Source organism: Macaca mulatta, chromosome 11, assembly GCF_049350105.2.
Source record: "Macaca mulatta isolate MMU2019108-1 chromosome 11, T2T-MMU8v2.0, whole genome shotgun sequence".
Lineage (NCBI taxonomy): Eukaryota > Metazoa > Chordata > Mammalia > Primates > Cercopithecidae > Macaca > Macaca mulatta.
In genome coordinates this window covers 119,196,228-119,211,885 of record NC_133416.1, presented here as the reverse complement: position 1 = coordinate 119,211,885, position 15,658 = coordinate 119,196,228, and the positions used below count along the sequence as shown (strand labels likewise).

Sequence of the window (15,658 nt, the reverse complement as noted above, 5' to 3'; positions counted from 1 at the left end):
GGATTAATACTCTCTGATTTATCAAGGAGAATTGTGTTAGTCACATGATGATTTTGTTTTACTTTTTTGATGCATTTATTATTTTATTAATTGGCCTAAATGATGAGACCAGACCAGTATCTACATATTTTCATTGTTAGAAAAATCTACAAAGGTCTACCGTTTTTACAATGATGACTTAAAAAAAACAGCATAAATATTAGCCTGCAAGAGCAGTTCTAAACAACCACAATTAAACTGTACTACACAAGAAGACTGTTGTGAAGCATTTACCTCTACCAAAATCATTCCAGTTCCATTTCTTGGTAAAGTGGCACACTGTGGGTTGTGATTTTTAATTCTTCATTGTGTTTGTCAATAGGATATTCATGCTGGATAGGTTGTCTTTTGTTTATTTTTTTATGTCTCAAATCATCTTGTGGGATTGTTTGCTCATCTCATAGTACAGTTTTAAGCAGAAAGGTTGAAACAATATAAATGGTTTTTGTGAAAATTATTAGTTGCTATATATATGTGTATATATAATATACACACATATACACATATATGTATATATAATATACACACATATACACATATATGTGTATATATAATATACACACATATACACATATATGTGTATATATAATATACACACATATACACATATATGTGTATATATAATATACACACATATACACATATATGTGTATATATAATATACACACATATACACATATATGTGTATATATAATATACACACATATACACATATATGTGTATATATAATATACACACATATACACATATATGTGTATATATAATATACACACATATACACATATATGTGTATATATAATATACACACATATACACATATATGTGTATATATAATATACACACACATATGTGTATATATAATATACACACATATACACATATATATACACACACATACACACGTGTGTGTATGTGTGTATATGTGTGTATATATTATATACACACATACACGTGTGTGTGTATTATATGCACACATACACACACGTGTGTGTGTGTGTATATATATAACTTTTTTTTTGAGATGGAGTCTTGCTCTGTAGCCCAGGCTGGAGTGCAGTGGCACAATCTCGGCTCACTGCAACCTCCATCTCCCAGGTTCAAGTGATTCTCCTGCCTCAGCCTCCTGAGTAGCTGGGACTACAGGCATGTGCCACCATGCCTGGCTAATTTTTTTGTATTTTTAGTAGAAACAGGGTTTCACCATATTGGTCAGGCTGGTCTCGAACTCCTGACCTCAGGTGATCTGCTCCCCTCAGCCTCCCAAAGTGCTGGGGATTACAGGTATGAGCCACTGCGCCCAGCCTCATAGGGCTATTTCTTGAATTAATGATCAGAATTATGTTCTTGCTCACAAAAGCTGCATGGCCACTTTTCTTCTCCAGGGATTATTTATGTGAAAGTTGATTATATATATATTGGATCATTCTTGTCATACCCAACTAAATCAGAGTCGAGAAGCCAGGGGGAACAAGCTCTCAGAGCACACAGTACCTGCTCCAATAATTAATATTTTCACAAGCCCAGCTACTGAAATGGCCCAATATAACCCTGAGACCAGTTTGACCTTGTAGTTGCTGAAATGACTTGCCTGACTCTTAGGACCAGTTTTACATACCATGGTCACTCACTAATCAGAGTTTGCCAACTCCCAAAACTTTCTCTGGTGCCAGTGAGGTTGCTTTCAAAATAACATGTACTATTTCCCTTTCTAATAAAACTCAGTCATCTCTTTGTTCTTCAGACATGTCCAAGACCACCCAGTCTGTGTGTATGCCCTGAAACACAATTCTTGCTTCCCAAATAAAACATTTTAAATTTAGAGATTTGTCTCTATATATGTCTTGACTTCACCATTTCATATTTAGTCTTAGTTTTTTTAATCTCTTAACAGTTATAAACTTGTGATAGGTAGAATCTGTGACTGTGCCATCCAGCTGGAATTTTAGCAAGCTTACCCAGAGAAAAGGCCATATGTGGTTAACATAATAGCTGATATTTATTAAATACTTTATACTTTTAAATGTTTTATTACGTATTAGTTCACTTGTTTATGTTTCTGTTAGCCAAGGCAACGTGACCGTCTAACCCTATTAACAAGATATTAATTAGCATCTTACCTCTTTTTCTGGTTTGGGAGAAATATATGAGAAAAATCCTCTTGTACAGGTGGGCTTGGGAGAAAGAGATGAGAAATTCTCTTTTGTATATATAGGGAGATTAGTTCTCGTATTAGGTAATATCTGTTTTTTTTTTTTTTTTTTTTTAAATAACAGGATTTTGCAATGTCACTCAGGCCATAGTACATAGCCTACTGTAGCCTCAAACTGCTAGACCTAAGTGATCCTGCCACCTCAGCTTCCTGAATAGCTGGGACTACAGGTGCATGCCACCATAGCCAGCTAATTTTTTTAATTTTTAATTTTGTAGAGACAGGGGTCTCGTTTATGTTGCCAAGGCTGGCCTGGAACTCCTGGCTTCATTCAGTCTTCCCGCCTCAGCCTCACAAAGTGCTGGGATTATAGGCTTGAGCCACAATGCTTGGCCAGGACTTTAAAATTTGTAAATGTATTTTTTTATTGTGAGATATATCAGACATGAACTAGAATGCATGAAACATATATGTACTGTTTAAAGAATGATTATAAACAAACACTAGTGACAAGAAATGGAACATTACCTGTACCTCCAGACATATACCTGTTGAGGTTCTTCCCAATCACAGCTCTCCCTCTCACCTTTAGAGATAATCAGTATCCAGATTTTTGTGGTAAGCATTTTTTTACTCTTATGTACAGTTTACCAGAAATGTATGTATGTTTAAACAATTTAGTTTTGCTCATTTTTGAACTCGATATAAATGGAATAATGCTATATGTATTTTTGTATGTATTGTTTTGTGAGTTGCTTTTATCCCTCAATATTATTTGTGAGATGTATCCACGTTGTATAGAGCACGAGGTCATTTCATTTTCATTGATGTTTGGTATTCTGTAGTATGAATATACTAGAATTTATTTACCTGCTTATGCTGCTATAAGCATTCTTGTACATGTTTTCTTGTACATAAGCATTCTTGTATAAGCATTCTTGTACATTATGCTGCTATAAGCATTCTTGTACATGTTTTCTGGTGCACAGATGAACAAGTTTATCTAGTGTATTTGCCCAATATCAGAATTGTCATAGGATTTCCACTGCCCCTAAATTAATGCCAAACTCTTTTCCAGCTGGTTGTGCCAGCAGTGTATAAAGGGTCCTGTTGCTTTTTGTTCCCATTAATACTCGCTGTTATCAGACTTAAAATTTTTGCCATGGGTGTATAATTATTTTCTTATTGTAGTTTTAATTTTTCATTTCCTTTATTACTAATAAGGTAGGGCATATTTTCATATGTTTATGGCCATTTGGACTCCCAGGAAAGGGAAAGGGGGAAAGAGGAAAAGGAAAGGAAAGGGACCCTATGTATAGGGAGATGTTAAAACATATCAAAAGTCTTTGGCAGGGCAAAGGAGGGCAAAACGAGGTGAGGTTTGCTTGCACTTCTTTCTAGGTCTATGTTAGTCTTTTTACTAACATAGGAGACCCCCTGAAACTATTGCTACGGAATAAAATGACATAGAATGTAAAAAAAAGATTTATTGTTTTTGCCCTTTCACATTTTGGTCTTTAAACCACTTGGAATGGATTTTTTTTTTTTTTTTTTTTGAGACAGGGTCTTGTTCTGTTGCCCTGGCTGAAGTGCAGTGATGCATTAATGGCTCACTGCAACCTCGACCTTCTGGTCTCAAGTGATCCTCCTGCCTCAGACTCCCAAGTAGCTGGGACCACAAGTGTATGTCACCGTGACCAGCTAATTTTTTTGTGTTTTATATTATTTGTAGAGATGGAATCCACCATGTTGCCCAGTCTGGTCTTGAACTCCTGGGCTCAAGCAGGTCTCCTGCCTTGGCCTCCCAAAGTGTTAGGATTGTAGTCATAATCCACTGAGCCTGGCCTAGAACTGATTAGATGGAGTCTCACTCTGTCGCTCAGGCTGGAGTGCAGTGGCGCGATCTCGGCTCACTGCAGCCTCCGCCTCCTGGGTTCAAATGATTCTCCTGCCTCAGCCTCCTGAGTGTGGGATTACAGACGCCCACCACCATGCCCAGCTAATTTTTGTATTTTTAGTAGAGATGGGGTTTCGCCACGTTGGCCAGGCTGGTTTTGAACTGCTGACCTCAGGTGATCTGCCCACCTCCCAAAGTACAGGGATTACAGACATGAGCCACCGTGCCCGTCCTAGAACTGATTTTTTGAGTGTAGTGTGATACAAAGTAGGGGCCTAATTTCATTTTTTTTTCCCTGTATGGATACCCAATTGTTCTAGCTTCATATTTTGAAAAGACTGTCCCTTTTCCACTGATTGAAAAAGTCACTTGTATCATACATCAGAGAGAGATATATATATTGCTGGGCTTAATTTGGGATATTTTCATTCTATTCACCTATTTGTCCATCCCTGTACTAGTACCACAGTATCTTCTCTCTAGGTCTATGTTAGTCTTTGTAGGGAGACCCCCTGAAACTATTGCTACGGAATAAAAGATTAAATGCTCCTGATTATTGTGAGTACAAAATTGCATGCAGGACTGTGTAAAGACAATGTCAGGTTGGACTGCCAAAATGAGCCAACAGCACGTGATGTGCTTCCCCCTGCAGAGAGCCTATAAACGGATGTGCAGTCAGGGAGGTTTCACATCACCAAGATTCCTATCCCAGAAAAGCAGATGTTCATAGCTCTGGGAATGGAATGAGACCATTCCATTATAGGCTCTCTTGTGGAGAGCCTATAAATGGACACATGAGGGGCACCTGTTTCATATGGAGAAGATAGGGTTATAAATGCCTTTATCTTGCCACAGCTCTTCTAGGTCTCTTTAGGGTTAAGGCATACTCCTTTCTGAGAATTTGTGGTCTAACTGGTTGTTTCACGTCCTGTTTCTATTGATTGTTTGCAACCAGCTTTTGCTGCAGTTATTATTGCTGATTAGTATCTTACTAAACATAGGTTATGGATAGACTGTGTTTCTGTTTCAAGGCTCTGTTAGAAATTGCTGACGCACACACTATATTTAAATTCTTATCTCTGTATACTGCACCTCTGCATACCGATGTTATGTTAAAGAATTATTTCATCTCCATGTGATCATCTCACCTCATAAACGACCCTAAATCCCTCACTAACCTGCCCCCGCCCTCACTAAACTTAATAATAAATGCTGATATATCCAGTGCATTGGCGGCATCGTAGGACCAGAAGGTGGTGACCCCCCTGGACCCAGCTTTCACTATTTCGTGTCTGTCTTTTATTTCTCAACCTGCCGATCCGTCTGGGAACAAAGAAAGAGCCCCGTTGCATTGCAGGCTGCTGGCCAGATCCCGCAATAAGTCTTAAGATGAGGTGGGGCAAGTTCTCCTTTTTTTTTTCAAGAGTGTCTTGGTTATCTTAATATTTTGTATTTTTTTTCCCTGAAGAATTGGGTTTATTTCAATGGTAAATTTGAAATTCTTGACTTAAGCAAGAGTACTATAGTAATAATATCAGGAATAGACAATTTCCTACACTGTCAAATATATGAAAGTTCCTTTTGTACTTTCTTCAACACTGATCAACAGGCAGATTCAGCCCACATTTGCTTTGATCTATCTGCTGAGTTAACCCAAGCCTCTTCTTCAGAGATTCTGGCATCTAGAATCATAGATAAACTACTGTAGTGCAGTCAGAGTACCAGTCATAATGATACAGGCAAACAGTCCCTTCCATACACCTTTAAATCCAAGTCTCTGGAGAACTTGAGAAGCACTGCTACCTTTTTCTTTATTTAACACAAATACCACAGAATCATCAGGGTGAGAAACAATTGCACAAAACACTCCAGGTATGTAACCTGCTACAAATGTTACAACCAGCTCCTCTGCCTTTGAACATTCACTACAGGGCTTCTGAACCACAAACTTGTACAATGCTTCAACAGTACCTTAAAAGCAGGCAAACTTATCATGGCATATGCTATCTGTCTCATCCAGAGAGGAGCAACCCCTCTGTAGAATGTTTTTAGGCCTTCTTCCTTATACATCTTGGGAGCTGCATCCCTCAAAGTCTTGGTCTAACCTGATTGGGTTTGAATTTGAACCTTACCAGCTTCCATAGGGCAGTTACAGCAAATAATTCAGCACTGGCAGAGGCAGCCAAGTATAGTGATGTGCACCAGAGATAACATGCTCTGGGAGTATGTTGCTATACAAGACTTTAAAGACTTCATAAAAGCCAAACTTGCAGAGCCCCTGCATGGAGTGACCAATGAAAGTTAGAGCCCGTCCTTTAGCCAAACAATGAACACCATCCTCCTTAAGTGTAACTGAGAATCCATTAAATATTCCCTTGTACTTTTGGGGATCCACCTGCATACAGCATTTCACTAAACCTAGGGGAATGACCACAGTGTGTGTCAGACCACAACCTAAGACCCCACGAGAACCACACAGTGCATAATACTTCCTGGAGTCAAATTCACAACTGTACTTTTATAAGGCAGCAGCTGCCAGGTTAAGAGAGCAGTGAGGGGGGCCTGTGGGTCCTGTGGGGCTGCTGTGGAGGTCCGTGAGGCCATTGTCCACAAGCTGCAGGTGTGGTGCATTAAAGGGGTTTGCCCATGCCAGGTGTGCCATGGATGAGAGCTTCTCCCTAAGATGGCAAACACCCAACCGTTACTCCCTTGGATTGCGGCTCACAGGGTGATATTTTGTATTTCTACATCAGATTTAGGGTCAGCTTGTCAAGTTCCACAGGAAAGTAGGTTGAGCTTTCATTGAGATTGCATTTAATCTATAGAACGATTTAGGCAGAATTGAAATTTTTATAGTATTGCATCTTACAATCTATAAGCATATGACATATTTCTTCACTTTAGACCTCCTTTAGGAGTCCCTCAATAAATGTTATAATTTTCTCCATAGAAGGACCAAAACTATTTTTAGATAAGTGGGAATGGGGATGCCAAAAGGAGAAGGATAAGAAGACAGATTTCACTAGTGTGGTCAGAAATTGAAAGGCAACATGTACAGTTCATTCTGACATTTTTCACTATTACTGACTTTTTACCCTGACTTTTTATTACTGTAAACATGTTTTCATTTTCTTTAAGTCTTCAGCCACATCCCTAAACACTTAGCAGATTACCTCATTTTTTATATTTAGAAGATGTTGCCACTGGGCACAGTGGCTCACACCTGTAATCCCAGCACTTTGGGAGACCGAGGCGGGTGGATCATGAGGTCAGGAGATCGAGACCATCCTGGCTAACATGATGGAGCCCCGTCTCTACTAAAAATACAAAAAATTAGCCGGGCGCGGTGGCAGGCACCTATAGTCCCAGCTACTTGGGAGGCTGAGGCAGGAGAATGGTGTGAACCTGGGAGGCGGAGCTTGCAGTGAGCTGAGATTGTGCCACTGCACTCTAGCCTGGGTGACAGAGCAAAACTCTGTCTCAAAAAAAAAAAAAAAAAGTAGAAGATGTTGCCTGTGCCACTAAAGCACTCTCAATTGTCTCCTTGTGGTACATGTCCACTGCAAAATTTCTCATCTTTCCACTCTTTTTTTAACCCTATACCTAAGAAAGGAGTGTCCCTATGAGTAAGAAGTTTCAGTACTAATCTATCCATGAGTACTCTGATTCCAGAACAGTTGGGATAACTGTAGTTATGTTATAGATTCCTTCCTATCTGTAGTCTTCATTTGCATTCCCCACAATCAGCCAATGGCAGAGGCCCCAGAAAAATGATGCCAGTTTCCTACTAGAAAGATAAAATGTAAGAATTGTTACATTGTTAACATTCTCCTAGCTACATCATGTATGAAATGAGGATTTTATTACTTTGACAGATAAGACCACTTTTTTATCTGAGCTTCTGTGACCTGCTCCTGGGACTTTGCTGGCTCACAGAGACACTTCTCTATGGAGCTTCAGTAGCAAATAAGGACATCATCTGCTATAACCTACAAGCAGTTGGACAGGTAAGTGCTACAAGACTGTCACTGCACCTTGCAAGAAAGGCACACTCAGATCTAAATAGAAACAAAGATGATTCACCTTGGGAAGTGGAGACCCATTTATTTATTGTTACATTTTGAAACAATAGCTTCTATCTTTTTTCATACAAAAACACTATTTATTTATTATAGAAAATTTTGAAAATTCAGAGAAGCAAAAAGATAAATAATATTATCTTTACTCTTTAATTTTTGTTTGTTTGTTTTGAGACGGAGTCTCGCTCTCTCTCCCAGGCTGGAGTGCAGTGACATGATCTCAGCTCACTGCAAGCTCTGCCTCCCGGGTTCATGCCATTCTCCTGCCTCAGCCTCCCAAGTAGCTGGGACTACAGGCGCCTGCCACTACGCCCGGCTAATTTTTTGTATTTTTAATAGAAACGGGGTTTCACCGTGTTTGCCAGGATGGTCTCTATTTCCTGACCTCGTGATGCTCCCGCCTCGGCCTCCCAAAGTGCTGGGATTATTTTTTTTGTTTTTTGAGACTGAGACTCGGTCTGTCACCAGGCTGGAGTACAATGGCACAATCTCGGCTCACTGCAAGCTCCGCCTCCTAGGTTCAAGTGATTCTCCTGCCTCAGCCTCCCGAGTAGCTGAGACTACAGGCGTGCACCACCAGGCCCAGCTAATTTTTGTACTTTCAGTAGAGACTGGGTTTCACCATGTTGGCCAGGATGGTCTTGATCTCTTGACCTCATGATCTGCCAGCCTCAGCCTCCCAAAGTGCTGGGATTACAGGTGTGAGCCTCCGTCCCCAGCCAATGAATACTTTTTTATAACCTGTTTTTATTACTCAACATATTGTGACCATATTTCCAGGTAATGAAATACTTTTCTATAACATCATTTGAAATGATTGGATGGTTTTGTGTTACAAGAATAAAATGAACATTGGATTTTGAAAATACTACAGATAATCATATATGGATTGTATATCTTTCATGAATTTTACCAATGCATTAATTCACATAGTGCCATCAGTATATAATACTGCTTCTATATTTCTGAGACGTGGTGTGAAAAAAGTAAAGGTTAAAATGCAGCCTATGCTCACTGCTAGATATTTCCTTTGGAATTTGTTACTAGAGGGGTAATTTCTTTCAATTTAGTAAGAAATTAATGATATATAATTGGTGGTATAAAATCTGTGCACTAATATATTACCAATCTCATATGAGTTTAAAAAGTTTTAGAGTCATACTTTGCTCAGTCCCGCTAATAACCTCAGGAGTTAAATAGAATTAAGACTGTATTGTTTACTGAGATAATTATAGTCTTTGATCAGAAAAGTCTGTATTAGAATCCTGGACCTGATTAACTTTGTAATGTTTGGCCAGTACCTAATCTTTCTGAACTTCAGTCTCCTAATCTGTAAAATGTTCATTAATAATATTTACTTTGTGCTTGGTACGGATGTGGTTAATGTTACTTTCTTTTTTTTTTTTTTTGAGATGGAGTCTCGCTCTGTCATCTAGGCTGGAGTGCAGTGGCACCATCTCGGCTCATTGCAAGCTCCACCTCCCAGGTTCACACCGTTCTCCTGCCTCAGCCTCCCAAGTAGCTGGGACTACAGGTGCCTGCCACCATGCCCAGCTAATTTTTTGTATTTTTAGTAGAGATGGGGTTTCACCATGTTAACCGGAATGTTCTCAATCTCCTGACCTCGTGATCTACCCGTCTTGGCCCCCCAAAGTGCTGGGATTATAGGCATGAGCCACTGCACCCGGCCTGTTACTTTGTTTTTTTTTACAACTTTATTGAGCTATATCTATAGTAAACTATATGTATTTATAGTGTATAATTTAATCAGCTTTTACATATCTATTCCCCTGTGAAATCATCACCACAATCAAGATAACAAACATTCCTGTTTCCATCACCCTCCAAATCATTTCAGATATGTTTTCCTTTACCTTGTTCAGCTATGTAGTATAATAGCTGCTTTTAAAAATATTTGTTGGATATTTCCAATGTCTGGTTCATTTCTAGGTTGGTATCTGTTGATTATCTTTTCCCATGAGAATGGGTCACGTTTTCCTATTCTTTGTATGTCAGGTAATTTAGGATTGCATCTTAGATGTCATGAATACTATGTTGCATACAATCTGGGTCCTTTTGTAACTCTCTAGAGATTGTTAATACTTTTATTTTAGCAGGCAACCTGATTAGGTTTAGAATGTAAATTTGGTCTCATCATCTGTGGACAATGGTTCAAATCTCAGTTTAGTTCTATAAGCCTTGGCTGTGTTGGTTTGAGACTGTCATGCACATGCATAGTAGACAGGTTAGGCTGAGACTTGTTTGGATTAATACACAGAATTAAAGCATCCCTTTTCCTGACTGCCTTTCTTCTAGGATTCCCTCCATACTTTCCTGCCCAAAGGGGGCCCTTTTCTGATCTCTGTTTCCTTAAGATAGATTTCTGTTAGAGTTGGAGGTGCCTTCATTGAGCACTATCATGACTGAGGTACATGCTTGAGCAAAACTAAGAGAAAAGAGAGGAAAAAGTTTGGGAAACTCACTTCTTCTGTTCGGTTTACTTCTCCAAGTTTGACTCCTTTCCACAATCTACCTGTTTTTGTTTACTTTTCAGTGTCTTCAAGTGGTTGTTTTTTATATTTTTCCTAGGATTCTTACTTGTAATCAGGGATGAGCTGGAGAGGGCTTACACACACTAGTTTGTTTGTTTGTTTGTTTTGGTTTTGGTTTTGTTTTTGAGACAGAGTCTCACACTATTGCCTGGGCTGAAGTGCAATGGCATAATCTCGGCTCACTGCAACCTCTGCCTCCCAGGTTCAAGCGATTCTCCTGCCTCAGCCTCCCGAGCAGCTGGGACTACAGGCGTATGCCACCATGCCCGGCTAATTTTTTTTTTTGTATTTTACTAGAGATGGGGTTTCACCGTGTTAGCCAGGATGGTCTCAATCTGGAATCACATAATGTTTGTCCTTTTGCATCTGACTTATTTCATTTAGCATGTCTTTAAGGTTTATCTTGTTGTAGCATGTGTCAGAATTTCCTCTGTTTTTAAGGCTGAGTAATATTCCATTGTATGGATAGACCACATTTGGTTTATCTGTTTATCTGTCAATGGACACTTGGGTTACTTCCACCTTTTAGATGTTGTGAATAATGCTGCTATGAATATTGATGTACAAATACGTTTGAGCCCCTACTTTCAGTTCTTTTGTACATATACTCAGGAGTAGAATTACTGGATCAGAAGGAAATTCTGTGTTTGATTTTTTGAGGAAACACCATATTTTCCATAACAGCAGTGCACAGTGCCCTGGTTTCCACATTCGTGCCAACATTTGTTGCTGTTTTTTTTGTTTTTTAAGTAATAGCCATCCTAATGGGTACAAAGTGGTATCTCATTGTGGTTTTGATTTGCATTTCTCTAATCATTAGTAATGTTGGATAACTTTTCATGTGCTTATTGGCCATTTATATATCTTCTGAAGAAATGTCTCTTCAAGTCCTTTCCCTTTTTTTTTTTTTTTTAGGGGGCACAAAGTCTCGCTTTCTTACCCAGGCTGGAGTGCAGTGGCGCTATCTTGGCTCACTGCAACCTCCGCCTCCTGGGTTCTAGTGATTCTCCTGCCTCAGACTCCTGAGTAGCTGGGATTACAGGTATGCGCCACCACACCTGGCTAATCTTTGTAGTTTTCGTAGAGATGAGGTTTCACCATGTTGGCCAGGCTGGTCTTCAACTCCTGACTTCAAGCAATCTGCCTGCCTTGGCCTCTCAAAGTGCTGGGATTACAGGTGTGAGCCACCATGCCCAGCCCCTTCCCCATTTTTTAATCAGATTGTTTGCTTTTTTGTTACTGAGCTGTAAGAATTCTTTATAAAGTATTTATATTAATCCCCTGCCAGACATACAATGTGCAAATATTGTCTCCCATTCTGTAGGCTGCCTTTTTATTCTGTTGTGTCCTCTGATGCATGTAAGTTTTATAAATTTTGTTACAGTTCATTTTCTCTTTTGTTGCTTATGTTTTTGGTGTCCTACCCAAGAAATCATTTTCAAATCTAACGTTATGAAGCTTTTACACTATATTTTCTTTTAAGAGTTTTATAGTTTTAGTCTTACGTTTAAGTCTGTGATCTATTTGTAGATTTTCGTATGTGGTGTAAAGTAAGGGTCCAACTTCATTCTCGTGCATGTGGATGTTCAGTTTTCCTGGTACCATTTATTTATTTATTTGAGACAGAATCTTGGTCTGTTACCCAGACTGGAGTGCAGTGACATGATCATGGCTCACTGTAGCCTCGACCTTCTGGGCTCAATTGATCTTCCCACCTCAGCCTCCCAAGTAGCTGGGACTACAGGTGCATGCCACCACACCTGGATAATTTTTGTATTTTTGGTAGAGATGGGGCCTCCTATGTTGTTCACACTAGTCTTGAACTCCTGGGCTCAAGCAGTCTTCCTGCCTCAGCCTTCCATAGCATTGGGATTACAGGCGTGAGCCACCATGCCTGGCCCCATTTGTTGAAAAGAGTGTCCTTTCCCCATTGAATGATCATGGCACCCTTGTCAAAATCATTTGATTATATATGTAGGATTTATTTCTGGGCTTTATTTTTATTTTTTTATTTTTTTATTTTTTTTTGAGACGGAGTCTCGCTCTGTCACCCAGACTGGAGTGCAGTGGCGCGATCTCGGCTCACTGCAAGCTCCGCCTCCCGGGTTCACGCCATTCTCCTGCCTCAGCCTCCGGAGTAGCTGGGACTACAGGCGCCCGCCACCACGCCCGGCTAATTTCTTTTTGTATTTTTAGTAGAGACGGGGTTTCACCGTGTTAGCCAGGATGGTCTCGATCTCCTGACCTCGTGATCCGCCCGCCTCGGCCTCCCAAAGTACTGGGATTACAGGCTTGAAATTCTGATCCATTCGTTCTGTATGAAACCAGAAAGTGTGAGTCTTCCAACTTTTTACTTTTTGAGACAGGGTCTTGCTCTGTCGCCCAGGCTGGAGTGCAGTGGGATGATCTTGGCTCACTGCAGCCTCGACCTTCTGGGCTGAAGGGATCCTCCTGTCTCAGCCTCCTGAGTAGCTAGGACCACAGGTGCACATCACCACACCTGGCTAATTTTAAATTTTTTTTTTTTTTCCTGTAGAGATAGGATCTTGCCATGTTGCTCAGGCTGGTCTCAAACCTCTGGGCTCAAGTGATCCTCCTACCTCAAACTCCCAAAGTGCTGGGAATACAGGCGTGAGCCATCATGCCCGGCCTCTCTTTTTCAAGATTGTTTTAGCTATTTAGGGTCCCTTGAGATTCCATATGAATTTTAGTATGGTATATTTTATTTCTGCAAAAAAAAAGTTATTGTGATTTTGATAGAGATTGCATTGAATCTGTAGGTCACTTAGGGTAGTATTGAACATCTTAACAACAGTAAGTGTTTCAGCCAGGTGTGATGGCTCATGCCTACAATCCCAACGCTTTGGGAAGCTGAGGCAGGCAGATTGCTTGAGCCCAGGAGTTTGAGAACAGCCTGGGAAACATGGCGAGGCCCTGTCTCTACAAAAAATACAAAAATTAGCTGGGTGTGGTGGTGTGCACCTGTAATTCCAGCTACTCTGGAGGCTGGGATGGGAGAATTGCTTGAGCCCAAGAGGTTGAGGCTGCAGTGAGCTATGATTCCGCCACGACACTCCAGCCTGAGTGACAGAGCGAGACCTTGTCTCAAAAAAACAAAAAACAAAAAACTAAATAGTAACTCTTCCAGTCCATAAACATGGGTATCTCTCTATTTATTGGTGTCTTCTCTAATTTCTTTTAGCGATGTTTCATACTTTTTAGTGTACAAGTCTTTTGCCTCTTTGGTTAAGTTATTCCTAAGTATTTTATTGTTTTTAATGATATTGTAAATGGAACTATTTTCATAATTTCTTTTTTGGACTGTTCATGTTGATACGTAGAAGTGCATCTGATTTTTGCATGTTGTTTTGTATCTGGCTACTTGACTGAATTCTATTATTTGTTTGAACAGTTGCGTGTGTGTGTGTGTGTGCGCGCGCACGTGTGTAATCTTTAGAGTTTTCTACATATAAGATCGTGTTATCTGCAAACAAATATGATTTTATATCTTCCTTTTCAATTTCATTATCTTGTGTTTCTTCTTGTTTAATTGCTCTAGCTAGGACTTCCAAAACTACATTGAATAGAAGTGGTAAAAGCAGGCATCCTCACCTTGTTCTGAACTTAGAAGAAAAGCTTTGTCTTTCATCATTGAGTATGATGTTTTCTCTGGGCTTTTCATATATGGCCTTTATTGTTTTTTTATTTTGTTTTTGCTTTTTTGTTTATGAAATGATTTAATATTGTAAATGTGTAATAAAATGGGAATTGTTATATACCTCTGGTAGAGGAAGACTATAAATTGGTAACATTTAAAACAATTTTTTAAAATTTTGTGGGTACATAGTAGGTATATATATTTATGGGGGTACATGAAATATTTTGATACAGGCATGCAGTGTAAAATAATTACATGATGGAGAATGGGGTTATCCATCCCTTCAAGCATTTTTCCTTTCTGTTATAAGCAATACAATTATACTGTTTTAATTCTTTTAAAATGTACAATTAAGTTATTGTTGACTATAGTCACCTTGTTATGCTATCAAATAGTGGGTCTTATTTATTCTAACTATATATATTTTTGTACTCATTATTATATATGTATTTTGTACCCATTACTATATATATTTTTTGTACGCATTAACCATTTCCACCTCTTTCCTACCTTCCCACTACCCTTCCCAGCTTCTGGTACCATCCTTCTACTCTTTATGTCCATGAGTTCAATTGTTTTGATTTTTAGATTCCACAAATAACTGCAAATATACAATGGTTGCCTTTCTGTGCCTGGCTTGTTTCACTTAATATAATGATCTCCAGTTCCATCTATGTAGTTGCAAATGACAGATCTCATTTTTTTTATTGCTGAATAGTACTCCAGTGTGTATATGTACTAGCCTTTATTTTGTTGAGATAGTTTTCTTCTGTTCCTAGTTTGGGATTTTTTTTGGTGGCTTTTTTTTTTTTTTTTTTTTAAATCATGAAAGGGTATTGAATTTTGTCAGATGCTTTTCTGCATTAATTGAAATAGTCATATAGTTTTTTCCTTACTTCTATTAATGTGATATATTAATTGATTTTTGTGTGTTGAACCATCCTTGCATTCCAGGAATAGCTCCTATTTCATCATGGTATATAATCCTTTTAATGTGCTGTTGAATTTTGTTTGCTACTATTTTGTTGAGGATTTTTACAACAGTTTTCATCAGGGATATTGGTCTGTTCTTTTCTTGTAGTGTCATTGTCTGGCTTTGCTATCAGGGTTTTGCTGGCTTCATAGAATGAGTTGGGAAGCATTGCATCCTGTTCAACTTTTTGGAATCACTTGACAGGTTTTGGTGGTAATTATTCTCTAAGTGTTTGATATAATTTACCAGTAAAGCCATTTGGTTCTAGGCTTTGTGTTTGGGGAAATTTTTTGATTACTGATTAAATCTCC

The 15,658-nt window shown here is 39.1% G+C and overlaps 1 protein-coding gene and 1 pseudogene across 16 annotated transcripts in view; one reads left to right on the top strand and one right to left on the bottom strand.

Moving 5' to 3' along the window:
* Nucleotides 1-15,658, top strand: part of TMEM116 (transmembrane protein 116) — a 128,859-nt gene that overhangs the window by 19,518 nt on the left and 93,683 nt on the right. For 13 of the 16 annotated variants that reach the window (XR_013401418.1, XR_013401416.1, XM_028829916.2 and 10 more), the window contains one exon: nt 7,961-8,092. Coding sequence is in view for 6 of the 16 variants with exons in the window: in XM_028829916.2 (XP_028685749.1) it covers nt 7,961-8,092 (132 nt within the window). In the remaining 10 variants the exon portion in view is untranslated. Of the gene's footprint in view, nt 1-7,960; nt 8,093-11,631; nt 11,759-12,040; nt 12,076-15,455; nt 15,561-15,658 lie in introns of those variants that run through there. The other 3 variants (XM_077955225.1, XM_077955222.1, XM_015152829.3) reach the window with 3 other exon arrangements.
* LOC107001021 (solute carrier family 25 member 3 pseudogene) lies at nt 5,752-6,564 on the bottom strand (annotated as a pseudogene).